At 42.1% G+C, this 13,790-nt stretch overlaps 1 protein-coding gene across 7 annotated transcripts in view; it reads right to left on the reverse strand.

Annotated features, from left to right (window-relative positions):
- phf6 (PHD finger protein 6) overlaps positions 1-13,790 on the reverse strand; it is a 117,120-nt gene that overhangs the window by 65,277 nt on the left and 38,053 nt on the right. For 3 of the 7 annotated variants that reach the window (XM_073057731.1, XM_073057725.1, XM_073057728.1), the window contains one exon: positions 5,684-5,845. In XM_073057731.1, the coding sequence (XP_072913832.1) occupies positions 5,684-5,824 (141 nt within the window). In that variant the 5' untranslated portion in view covers positions 5,825-5,845. Of the gene's footprint in view, positions 1-5,683; positions 5,846-11,945; positions 12,024-13,790 lie in introns of those variants that run through there. The other 4 variants (XM_073057730.1, XM_073057729.1, XM_073057727.1 and 1 more) reach the window with 2 other exon arrangements.

A 13,790-nucleotide genomic window follows, 5' to 3' on the forward strand; every position in this document is an offset into this window, starting at 1 on the left:
GAAGACAGTGACCACAACGTCCTGACCTTTACCAATGCCTTGGACAGGGATAGCAGCAGCAGTGCTTATCTAAGAGTCTCACAAATGTCCATAATGTACCTTCTTCTACAACCACTCCAGCAACATGTTCCATGCACCTACCCACCCACATATCTGTAAAAAAAAATCTACCTCTGACACCTTCCCCTATATTTTCCTCCAAATACCTTGAAATTATACCTCTTTGTATTAGCCTGGGAAATGGTCTCTGGCTGTGCTGTCCACTATTGTCTGTGCCTCTTTATTTAAGGAGAAGCTGATGAAGACAAGGAAGTACAGGCTCGTGAGCCTAACATCAGTAGTAGGAAAGTTACTAGGAGGAATTCTAACAAACAGGATTCATCTGTATATGGAAATCTAAAGATTAGGGATGGTTGGTATAGCTTTATGCGTGGGAAATAATTTCACACAAATTTGACTGATTTTATTTTCAAGAGGAGATAGAAAGGATTGATGAAGGCTGAGCAATTGATAATGCGTCCATGGACTTTAGCAAGGCCTTTGACAAGGTCCTGCATGGTAGGCTGGTCCAGAACACTGGATTACATCGTATTCTGGATGAGAAAGCAAAATGGACACAGAAATGAAATACTACAAGGTACAAACTAGAAGCAGATTTACATTTCAGATTCAGACATCTGACCAATAATCAGATCAAGTTTAATTATCATTCAGACCATACATTGATACAGTCGAACGAGACAACGTTCTTCTGGGGCCCAGGTGCATAACAAACATTCAAAATAGCGAAAGAGAAAAACACACACACACACCATTACGCAAGAAGTCACTTAAATAGTGCAAATCCTTGAGTGACATGCAAATTAATGGTACAGCTCCCAGCAATCCAGCCTGTCATTCCGCCGTTCGAACACTGGAGGACAGCACCAAGGGGAGAGGCCAGCTCTGAACCGAGCACAGACTCCACACTACAACGATTCAGTCTCACCTGGACTGCAGTAGCAAGCAAGCCCATTTGTGGCCTTATCATGCTACAACTGAGGCCACATTGCTGCCTCGTCACCTGTCTCACAACCAAACAAGGGAAACAGACCTGCGGCATTTCACATTAGCCTTGTGATTAGGTCTTGTGATCGCAAGAGAAACATCCAAGTGTAACTCACAGTTACACTACACGTTGCTTTCACACACCAACTTTGGTCTCCAAGTAGACAGCAGCACGGTTTGCACCCAGGCTGGCTCCTCCGAACCTTCTCCTGGCTGAGTGCTGGCTTGTCCTTCCCTCGGCCAGTGTTTCCTTCAACACCTCGGCCAGAGGCTCTGAACAAAGAACACATCTCTGATGTGGTAGACTCACTGTACCCTTTGTTCTTGGAGTATAGTATAGCCTTACGATCATAAACATAACATTTTTAAAAAGAAAAATGCACTTTTGGTTGGCCCCCAAGAGGCTGCTGCGTTTGAATGTGTCACTATCTTACCAGATAGTGTGCTGCAAGGATCAGTGGTGGGTCCAATATTGTTCAACGTGTATAATTATTGTGAAGAGACTAGAAGTTTCAATGGTTAAGAAGTTTGCAGATGACACCAGACTGGCTGGTATAGTGGACAGTGACAAAGGTTGCCTAAAATTACAACAGGATTTCAATCAACTGGGAAACACAGATGGAATTTAATTCAATGCTGAAGGCAAGCTTGCCTTCACTTGCAGAAGAAATGAGTACAAGAGTTAAGAAATCAAGTCACAGTGCTACAAATTGTTAGTCAGGCCTCATTTGGAGGACTGTGTACAGTTCTGGGCGCTGTATTATAGGAAAGATGTAATTAAGCTAGAGATGGTGTAAAAAAGATTCACAGGAATGTTGTCTGGACTAGAGGACTTGAGTTACAAGGAGAGGTTGGTTAGCATAGGACTTTTTTCTCCCCGAAGTTTGAGAGATAACTTTTCGTGGGTTTATAGCATTAATAGAGGTACATAGACACTTTTTTCCAAGGTAGGGGAGTCTTAAACTAAAATTCATATGCTTAAGGTTGGGACCAGGTTTAGAGCTGATCTATCAGACAGATTTCCGGACAAAGAGTGTAGGCATATTCAACAAGCTGCTAGAGGATGTGGTAAAGACAGGTACAATTATACAATGTAGATGAGTACATGGATAGGGCAGGTTTAGAGAGATTATAGACAAAACACAGGCAAATGGGATGAGCACTAGTCATCACAGCAGCACAGACAAATTGGGTCAAAGGGACAGTTTCCATGATGCACAACTCTCAGACACTCCATAGCCCAAGAACATTCTTCCAAATGGAAGCTATGTTCCTAGAAGATCAGCATGGCCCAGTCATATCAAGCTTCCCATATTGTTAATTGTCAACTAACTACACACACAAAACAGCTTTTATCACTGGAGTACTCCAGTGCTGAACTGAAACTATCAACAAATTTAAAAAGTTAAATTGACATTAACAATAACAAACGTTAAAGCATTTAAAAAGATTTGATCTAACTGAATTATAAATGGACTATTTTGCACTTTCACAATCTTTCCTAAGGGAGCACATAGTTTGTACTGCATTAGATTAATTAATTAACTTAGTCCCCACCCAAAAGCTTTGTGGATTTAAAGTTAAGGCTGAGATACGTTTCAGCATGAAAGGTGTTCTACAAAGCAAACGAGGCATCAGAAGGAAGCAGACCAAGTGAGAGTCACTTGGAAAATCAGCAGCTTTAAATTTCTCAACATTAATATATCTAATGCATCTGCAGACTCTCTTGTGTTTAACATATCCAATGACTTATCCTGGGTCCAGAACAGATACAAGCACTAAGAAGGCACACCAGCATCATTACTTTCTTAAGGAGCTTTGACTAATAGTCATAGGACATGAGAAGACAGTAACAGACCTTTTGCCCCACCTCGTTCACGTCAAACTCGTAATCTGCCTAGTTCCATCAACCTACACCCAGACCAGAGTCCTTCACACCACTCTAATCGATGTACATATCCAAATTTCTCAAAACTCGTACTTCCACTGGCAGCTTGTTCCACACTTTCACCCCCTCTGAGTTAAACAGTTCACATTTCACCCTTCACCCATGACCTCTCGTTCTAGTCTCATCCAACCTCAACAGAAAAAACCTGGTTGCATTTACCCTATCTATACCCATCATAAATACGTACAACTCTATCAAATCCTTATAAACTTTCTCTGAACTCTTTCAATCTAATTAGACCACAAAAATTAGGAGCAAAATTAGGCCATTCAGCCCATTGAGTCTGCTCTGCCATTCCATCATGGTTGATCCTGGATACCACTCTACCCCATACACCTGGCTTCTTGCCATATCCTTTGATGCCCTGATCGATCAGGAAACAATCAACTTCCACCCTAAATATCCCCATGGACTTGGCCTCCACCACAGTCTGTGGCAAAGCATTCTACAGATTCTCTACTCCCTGGCTAAAAGAATTCCTCCTTACCTTTCTTCTAGGTCACCCCTCAATCTTGAGGCTGGCTGTGCTCTCTAGTTCTGGATACCCCCACATTTGGAAACATCCTCTCCATATCCACCCCATCTAGTCCTTTCAACATTCGGTAGGTTGCAATGAGATCCCAACCACACGCCCCCCCCCCCCCCCCATTCTTCTAAATTTCAATCAGTATAGGCCCAAAGCTACCAAACGCTCCTTGTATGTTAATCTCTTCATTCCTGGAATCATCTGCTGGATCCTCCGCTGGATTCTCCAATGACAACACATGCTTTCTGAGATATGGGGCTCAAAACTATTGACAATACTCTAAGTGCAGCCAGACTATTGTCTTAGAAAGGCTCAGCATTATGTCCTTGCTTTCATATTCTATTGATATATTTCCTGTAGGTAGGTGATCAAAACCGCACACAATACTCCAAATTAGGCCTCACCAACATCTTATACATCTTCAAAATAACATTTCAACTCCAGTACACAATACTTTTGACTTAAAGGTCAATGTCCCAAAAGCTGTCTTTACAACCCTATCTACTGTGAAAAAGCTCGCTTTACAATCCTATCTACATGTGACGTCACTTGCAAGAAATTGTGGATCTGTACTCAGATCCCTCTGTTCTAATGCACCCTACTGCTAACCGGTAAGTCCAACCCTGATTTGTTTTCCAAAATTCAAGACCTCATACTTCTCTGCATTAAATTCCATCTACCACTTTTCAGGCCAGTTTTGCAGTTGATCCCAATCTTGCAGCAAGCTTTGATAGTCTTCCTCACTGACAACTATGCTCCCAATCATTGTGTCATCTACAAATCTGCTGATCCAGTTAACCACATTACCATTCAGACTGTTGATAACAATGACAAAAAACAACGAACCCAACACTGATTACTGCAGCACACCACTAGTCACAGGCCTCCATTCAGAAAGGCAAACATCACTACAGACCCTGGCTTTTCACATGAAGTCAAATGTCTAATCCAATTTACTAGATTTCAAGGATCCAGTTGCAAGAGGAGGAGTTGAGTCCTGGTTTTAGATTTAAGATTCAAAAACTTTGTCATTCCAACCATACATCAGCTCTGCAGGGCAGAATGAGACAGTGTTTCCCAGGGGGCAAGTGCAATCATAACATAACAAACGCAACAAATAGTAAACACAACAACAAATAGTAAAAACACAACAGCCATATGTCAGTTAAAAACAAGTTATAAGTGTCCAGTGCAAGTTAAAAGTGTCCAAAGCAGAATCAGGTAGAGCAGCTATTTAGCAGTCTGACTGCCTGTGGGAGGAAGCTGTTTAGTAACCCTGTGGCTTTTTGTTTTGATGCTCCTGTAATGTTTGCCTGATGGCAGAAGAACAGTTTATGCAGAGGATGTCAGAGGTCTTTAATGATGTACCATGTCTTCTGGAGGCATCAACTCTGAAAGAGGTCTTGGACAGAAGGTAGGGAGACCCCAATAACCTTCTCTGCTTTCCTAACCACCCTCTGCAAGGCTTTTTTGTCAGCAGCACTGCAGCTGGAGTACCAGGTTGTGATGCAAAAGGTCAGCACAATCTCAACCACGCCTCTGTAGAATGTAGTTAAGATGTTAGTGGGGAGTGATGCTTGCTTAAGTTTCCTCAGAAAGTGCAATCTCTGCTGGGCCCGCTTCACAATCTCAGTGGTGTTCCTGGACCAGGTGAGATTGTCCGAGATCTGCATCCCAAGGAACTTGATGTTTTCCACTCTCTCCACTGTGGAGCCGCTGATGCTGAGGGGTGTGTGCTCAGGCTGAGACCATCTAAAATCCGACGATCATCTCCTTGGTTTTGGTGACATTAAGCATCAAGTTGTTGTCACTGCACCAGCTCTCTAGGTGTTTGACCTCCTCCCTGTACATTGTTTCATAATTTTTGCTGATGAGCCCCACCACTGTGGTATCATCAGCAAATTTAATGATCAGGTTGCCCTTGAATCTGGCTGCACAGTAATGTGTCAGCAGTGTAAACAGTTGTGATCTGAACGTATGACATGCAGAACAAAGCCTTTCATTGTACACAATCATAAAACCGTTTATGAAGTTAATCAGCATGATACAATTTGTGCTTAGGGTTTGGCAATTTCTGAAAAATCTGAATATAGAAAAACCATCAATAAGCTCCCAAACTACCAACTGGGATTGAGAAACTATTGTTGCGTGTCTTCACTTACCATACATCTGTGATGTGCTGCCATCTTCTGGCTTTGAGCAACTAATAACTGGCCACAATGTTCCTCTTTATTCAGTTTACAGAAAGCACATTTTGGTTGTCTTGAACCCCTTCTCTTTCCCTTTGAATCAGCTGCCATCATTCCAACAGTCTCCAACTGAAACTTATCAAAATGGAAAGACTTAGTGAATTGTTGCAATAGATTGGGAAGGAGATTTCACATGGTTTCAATATTTTTAATCATTCATATCAGTCTTATCAGCAAACATGAGGAAATCTGCAGATGCTGGAAATTCAAACAACAACACACACAAAATGCTGGTGGAACACAGCAGGCCAGGCAGCATCTATAGGAAGAAGCGCTGTCGATGCTTCGGGCCGAGACGTCAACAGCGCTTCTCCCTATAGATGCTGCCTGGCCTGCTGTGTTCCACCAGCATTTTGTGTGTGTTGTAGTCTTATCAGCAGTTAGTTTTGAATTGTCAATTAACAGGAAGAAATAGGGGAAGATTCTTTTCAAATGAGAAGAGAGATGATACGAGAGATTCTCTTGACGATATCCAGGGAGTCACAATGATGTCACAAGTGGTGCAGCCGTATCTCAGTTTGAGATTCAATTCTGACCAAGAATGCCATTTGCAGAGTTCACGCATTCTTCCTACAACTACATCTTTCCTCACCTGTTCCGGCTCCCCCCTTACCCCCATCCAGTTCAAAAGATGTTTTGGTAGGTTAACTCAGTCCTGTAAATTATCCATAATGCAAGTTATTGGTCTGAGAATCAGGGGAAGGCCGGGCAGGCAGGTTGGGCACGAAGTACTGAAGGGCATGCAAGTGACAATAGATAACAAGGAATATAAGTGAGGGCATGAGATGGAGGAGCTTGCTCTGAGAACTAGCAAAAACTCAGTGGTCTGAACAGTCTCATGTGACAAGGAAATATAAAAACAAGCAATTATGAAAACAACAATGACCCATGGTGTGCTGCAAGGATGAGTGTTGGGTCCTTTAAGGCTCAACATAAATATATAATTTTGAGAATGTTTTTGGTATGATTAGCAAATTTGCAGATTGCACATAAATGTGGTATAATGGCCAATTAAGGTTACAACATCTAGATCAACTGGGAAAATTGTCAAGTCTTATGGATTTAACTCAGACATGGAAAAGTAATGCCTTTAGGGAAGTTAAAACAGGCCAAAACATAAAAATTAAAAGGCTGTGCCTGGGTGGGGGGGGGGGGGGGGATGCGCACTATTAAATACTGATCCTGGGTACAGTACATAGTTCATTGAAAGCGAGAAAATGGGAGACATTGTGGTGAAGGTGTGCACTATGCTTTCATCAGCTAAGGTAACAAGTCCAGGAGTTGGGATGTCCTGTTACAGTTCTACAAAGCACTGACTGGGCTGAACTTAATCATGTGTAGTTCTGTTCGCTATGCTATTAGGTAGGATGTGATTAAATTGGAAAAGGTGCAGAAATTATTTGCTGGAATGGAGGGTTTTATGTACAGAGACAGATTTCACACCTTTGATTTTCCTAACTGGAGCACACTGAGCCTCTGAGATAACCTTTGAAGAGGTTTATAAGATCATAATGAACAATGGATAGTCCCAACCTCTTTTCCAGGATAGTGGAATCCATATCTAGAAGGCATTTTTTTTAAGTGAAAGAGGAAAAATGTTAAAGGGATATGAGGCAGGTGGGTAGATGGAACAAGCTGCCTCAGGTGGGAAAGGCAGGTACAATTACAATTTGTTTCAAAGACATCTGGATAGCTACATGGACAGAGGGATACGGGCCAAATGCAAGCAATTAGAATGAGGAGGCATCTTGGTCAGTGTGGAAGAGGGGCCTGTTCCATCCTGTATGAACTATGTAGGTTAATTGGTCATTGTAAATAGTACTGTGATTGGGCTAGTTTTAAATACGTGGCCTGCTGACCGGTGTAGCTCAGTAGGCTGCAAGTGCCTGGTTCCATGCTGTCTCTAAACAAAATATAATAAATTAAAAATTAAGGATTATCAGCATCTTCAACTAAAATAATGTGATTGCACTCTCCCCACTAATAAAATGGTGAGTTACAGAGCCTGTGCCATCCATGGTGCAACCATTGACATTAATAAGAACATAAGAAACAGGAAATAGGAGCAAGAATAGGCCATCTAACCTGTTGAGCCTGCTCCACCATTCAATAAGATCATGGCTGATTTGGCCATGGAGTCATCTCCACCTACCTGCCTTTTCCCTATAACCCTTAATTCCGCTACTATGCAAAAAAAATCCAACCTTGCCTAGAATATATTTACTGAAGTAGCTTCCACTGCTTCATTGGGCAAAGAATTCCACAGATTCACAACCCTCTGGGAAAAAGCAGTTCCTCCTCAACTCTGTCCTAAATCTACACCTCCGAATCTTGAGGCTATGTCCTCTAGTTCTAACCTCACCTTATGAGTGGAAACAATTTTCCTGTCTCTATCTTATCTATCACTTTCATAATTTTTTTATGATTCTATAAGATCACCTCTCAGAATTCCAGAGTATAGTCCCAGGCAACTCAATCTCTCCTCATAATCTAACCTACTCATTTCTGGAAACAACCCGGTGAACCTCCTCTGCACTGCCTCCTAAGCCAGTATATCCTATACCCCGAAAGAATCAGAGGACAGGAAAATTTTTAAGTGGGGAAAGACAAATTATGAGGCTATAAGGCTAGAACTTGTAGGTGTGAATTGGGATGATGTTTTTGCAGGGAAATGTACTATGGACATGTGGTCGATGTTTAAGGATCTCTTGCAGGATGTTAGGGATAAATTTGTCCCGGTGAGGAAGATAAAGAATGGTAGGGTGAAGGAACCATGGGTGACAAGTGAAGTGGAAAATCTAGTCAGGTGGAAGAAGGCAGCATACATGAGGTTTAGGAAGCAAGGATCAGATGGGTCTATTGAGGAATATAGGGTAGCAAGAAAGGAGGTCAAGGGGCTTAGGAGAGCAAGTAGGGGGCATAAGAAAGCCTTGGCAAGTAGGGTAAAGGAAAACCTCAAGGCATTCTTCAATTATGTGAAGAACAAAAGGATGACAGGGATTGAAGGTAGGACCGATTAAAGATAAAGGTGGGAAGATGTGCCTGGAGGCTGTGGAAATGAACGAGGTCCTCAATGAATACTTCTCTTCAGTATTCACCAGTGAGGGGGAACTTGATGATGGTGAGGACAGTATCAATGAGGTTGAAGTTCTGGAGCACATTGATATTAAGGGAGAGGAGGTGTTGGGAGTTGTTAAAATACATTAGGATGGATAAGTCCCCGGGGGCTGACAGAATATTCCCCAGGCTGCTCCACAAGGCGAGGGAAGAGACTGCTGAGCCTCTGGCTAGGATCTTTATGTCCTCGTTGTCCATGGGAATGGTACCGCAGGATTGGAAGGAGGTGAATGTTGTCCCCTTGTTCAAAAAAGGTAGTAGGGATAGTCCGGGTAATTATAGACCAGTGGTGGGAAAGCTGTTGGAAAAGATTCTTAGAGATAGGATCCATGGGCATTTAGAGAATCATGGTCTGATCAGAGACAGTCAGCATGGCTTTGTGAAGGGCAGATCGTGTCTATCAAGCCTGATAGAGTTCTTTGAGGTGGTGACCAGGCATATTGATGAGGGTAGTGCAGTGGATGTGATCTACATGGATTTTAGTAAGGCATTTAATAAGGTTCCACACAGTAGGCTTATTCTGAAAGTCAGAAGGCAAGGGATCCAGGCAAGTTTGGGCAGGTGGATTCAGAATTGGCTTGCCTGCAGAAAGCAGAGGGTCGTGGTGGAGAGAGTACATTTCGATTGGAGGGTTGTGACTAGTGGTGTCCCACAAGGATCGGTTCTGGGACCTCTACTTTTCATGATTTTTATTAACGACCTTGATGTGGAGGTAGAAGGGTGGGTTGGCAAGTTTGCAGACAACACAAAAGTTGGTGGTGCTGTGGATAGTGTAGAGGAATGTCAAAGATTGTAGAGAGACATTGATAGGATGTAGAAGTGGGCTGAGAAGTGGCAGATGGAGTTCAACCCAGAGAAGTGTGAGGTGGTACACTTTGGAAGGACAAACTCCAAGGCAGAGTACAAAGTAAACGGCAGGATACTTGGTACTGTGGAGGAGCGGAGGGATATGGGAGTACACATCCACAGATCCCTGAAAGTTGCCTCACAGGTAGATAGGGTAGTTTAGAAAGCTCGTGGGCTGTTAGCTTTCAGAAGTCAAGGGATAGAGTTTAAGAGTCGTGAGGTAATGATGCAGCTCTATAAAACTCTGGTTAGGCCATACTTGGAGTACTGTGACCAGTTCTAGTCACCTCACTATAGGAAGGATGTGGAGGCATTGGAAAGGGTACAGAGATTTACCAGGATGCTGCTTGGTTTAGAGAGTATGCATTATGATCAGAGATTAAGGGAGCTAGGACTTTACTCTTTGGAGAGGAGGATGAGAGGAGACATGATAGAGGTGTACAAGATATTAAGAGGAATAGACAGAGTGAACAGCCAGCGCCTCTTCCCCAGGGCACCACTGCTCAATACAAGAGGACATGGCTTTAAGGTAAGGGGTGGGAAGTTCAAGGGGGATATTAGAGGAAGGTTTTTTATTCAGAGTGGTTTGTATGTGGAATGCACTGCCAGAGTCAGTGGTGGAGACTGATACACTAGTGAAATTTAAGAGACTACTAGACAGGTATATGGAAGAATTTAAGGTGAGGGGTTATATGGGAGGTGGGGTTTAAGGGTCGGCACAACATTGTGGGCCAAAAGGCCTGTACTGTGCTGTACTATTCTATGTTCTATCCTTCCTCAAGCAAGGAGACAACTGCACACAGTACTCTAGGTGCGATCTCACCAGCACCCTGTACAGTTGCAACATAACATCCATACTTTAAATTCAATCCCACTAGCAATGAAGGCCAACATTCCATTTGCCTTCTTAATAGCCTGCTGCACCTGCAAACTAACCTTTTATTATTCATGCACAAGCACTCCCAAGTTCCTCTACTCAGCAGCATGCTGCTATCTTTACCACTTAAATAATCTGCTCTTCCATTTTCCCTTCCAAAGTGGATGACCTCGCATTTACCAACATTGTACTCCATCTGCCAGACCCTTGCCCATTCACTTAACCTATCTATATCACTCTGCAGACTCGCCACATCTTCTGCACAATTTGCTTTTTTGACTCAGTTTAATATCATCAGCAAACTTCTACACACTACACTCGGTCCCCTCTTCCAGATCGTTTATGTATATCGTGACCAGTTGCAGGCCCTACACTGACCCCTGCGGCACACTGCTCACCACTGATTGCCAACCAGAGTAACAGCCCTGTATCCCAACTCTCTGTTTGCTATTAGTTAACCAATCCTACATCCATGCTAATACATCACCCCCAACTCAATGTATCCTTATCTAATAGGTAAGTCTTTTATGTAGCACCTTATCAAACACCTTCCATTTCATTCTCTTCACATTCCTATCAATTCTATCCTGATCCTGCCAGTCACCCACGTACCAGGAGCAATTTACAGTGTCTAATTAAGCTACCATCTTTGGGATGTCCTCATGGGGAGGGGGGGGGGGGATCAGAGGTGGAGAGGCTCAGTAACTTTAAATTCCTGTTATCCTTCCAGAGGACCTGTCCTGGTCCCAGCACACAAGTGCATTTATGAAGAAAGCACAACAAAGCCTCTACTTCCTTAAAAGTTTGTGAAGATTCGGCATGACATCTATAACTGACCAACTTCAATAGATGTGTGGTGGAGAGCATATTGACTGGCTGCATCATAAATTGGTATGGAAACACCAATGCCCTTGAACAGAAAATCCTACGAAAAGTCATGAATACAGTCTGGTCCATCACGGGTAAAGCCCTCCCCACCATTGAGCATATCTGCATGGAATGTTCACAGGAAAGCAGCACATCGATCATCAGGGGCCCCAACACCCAGGTCATGCTTTCTTCTCACAGCTGCCATCTTTCTGAAGGTACAGAAGTCTCAGGACTCTCACCACCAGGTTCAGGAAACATCTGGGTCCTGAACCAGAGAGGATAATTTCACTTGCCCCATCGCTGAACTGTTCCCACAACCTATTTGTCATTTGTACACTGGTTGCCCACCCTATTGGTGGAGTCTTTCATTGATTCTATTATGGCAATTGGATTTTTTGAGTTTTCCCACATGAAAGTGAACCTCAGGTTTGTGTATGGTGACGTGTACTTCAATAATAAATTTACTTTGGAGCACCTGGAGAAAAGCCTCACAGTCGCAGGGACAAAGTGTAATCCAGACACCAGCAGATCTGAACCAAGGAGTCTGCAGCTGTGAGAGTACCAGCCCTGTGTTAAAAATTTACAGTAAAGATCATAACTAAAAGTGTTTATTAAAGTCAAAATATAATTTTAGTCTAATCAAGTTAAAAGCATTTAAGAATTCTAAATATGGCAGCATTAACATCAATTTGAATGCAAGCATATTTAAATAGAAATAAGGAAATGATAAAATGTGAATTCCTATGAACAATTTTAACAGCAGAATCAGTGCAGCAATTGAAGATGTTAATGTAAAACAGATTTTTAAACATCTTTCAGACAGTGAACCAGAAGTTGAGTGCAGATCTGATCTGCTGATGAAACCAGATTAAATCTTGTGCACATTTGCTAATTCTATTCACATCATTACGAAGGGAAAAAAGATTTTTGGCAATTTGCATGCTTATTTAAATGAAATAAAGTTACTTAAATTGTTAATAGTGATTCTTGGTGCTTAAATACTATGTCACAAGAGATTCGGGAGATGCTGAATATCAGAGCCACACATACAATATGCTGTAGGAACTCAGTTGGTTAGGCAGTATCTATGGAAAGGAATAAAGAGTTAAAGCTTTAGGCCGAAACCATCCATCAGATCTCCTTAAAAGATCCTTATTGAATAAGGATCTCTGCAGGGAAGGATCAAAACACCAATTGAATTGAATGAGATTTTATGACAAGACAGACAATAAGATACATTTCAAAGTCATTAAAGCAAATACAAATAATTTAAATTTAAGTTTTTTAAAATTCCATATTTGAATGATATAGCTATTTAACTTTTAATAGTTTTGAGAATTATTTTCCAAAACATTGGAACTGTATAGCTTTGAAAAGCACAAAAGAAATCTACCAGGTAACTGCATTGTATCATTGATGTCACAACTGCTCCATCACAGCACCAGTGAGCCAAGTTCGATTCAGACTTCTGCGGCTGTGAGGAGTTTGAACCCGCAACTTTGTGCATTTCACTGGGTACTCTAGTTTCAAATATTTTAAAGACACATTGGCTGGTTGGTAAATTGGTCACTATTGTCTAACTGAGAACTAGACAAGGTGGGAACTAGGTGGGAAAGGGGACTGCTTCAAATGGGGATTTGTTCAGTGCAGACTCGGTGGTCTACAAGGCCCATTTCCACACTGTATAATTGTGAATATTAGACAGCATTGCCAAAACTGAGGCATGGTTTTGTTTTCCATTTGCATTGCTGGATTTCTCTGCAATTGTGTGAGTGGGACTTCTTCAGGTCAATATACATGACACAATGAGCTTATGTGATATCAAGCACCACTAAAAGCTCTCACCATGTAATTCAAAGCCAGCTTTGTTGGTACACAAGCAGGTAGCTCACTGCACTTGGCGAACATCAGCTAAGGAGCAAACTAAGTGCCTAATTTATGGTTGGCATACGGACAGCCACATGGGAAGAGAACGAAATATTAATATCTCATTTACACAGAATAAATCACCTACGTTTAGCATTCACTGAACTAAGATATTTTCACTACACTCAACAGCTTCTCATCTCCAATCATTTATTCATAGTGCCACCATCACTCCATATTCTACTGATCTCTTCACTGCTGAAATTTGGGAAAGCAGGAGTAACAGAAGAAAAATAACTTACAGAAACACTCACATAACAGACATGCAGTGATCTGACTGGAAAGATGACAGATTGAGGAACCTGGAGCAGAAACTGCTGGAGGATCTCAGTGGATCAGATATCATTTCCAGTGTGAAGTGTCACTCGATATTTCAGATTGAAA

This window comes from Hemitrygon akajei, chromosome 10 (genome assembly GCF_048418815.1).
Source record: "Hemitrygon akajei chromosome 10, sHemAka1.3, whole genome shotgun sequence".
Taxonomy (NCBI): Eukaryota; Metazoa; Chordata; class Chondrichthyes; order Myliobatiformes; family Dasyatidae; genus Hemitrygon; species Hemitrygon akajei.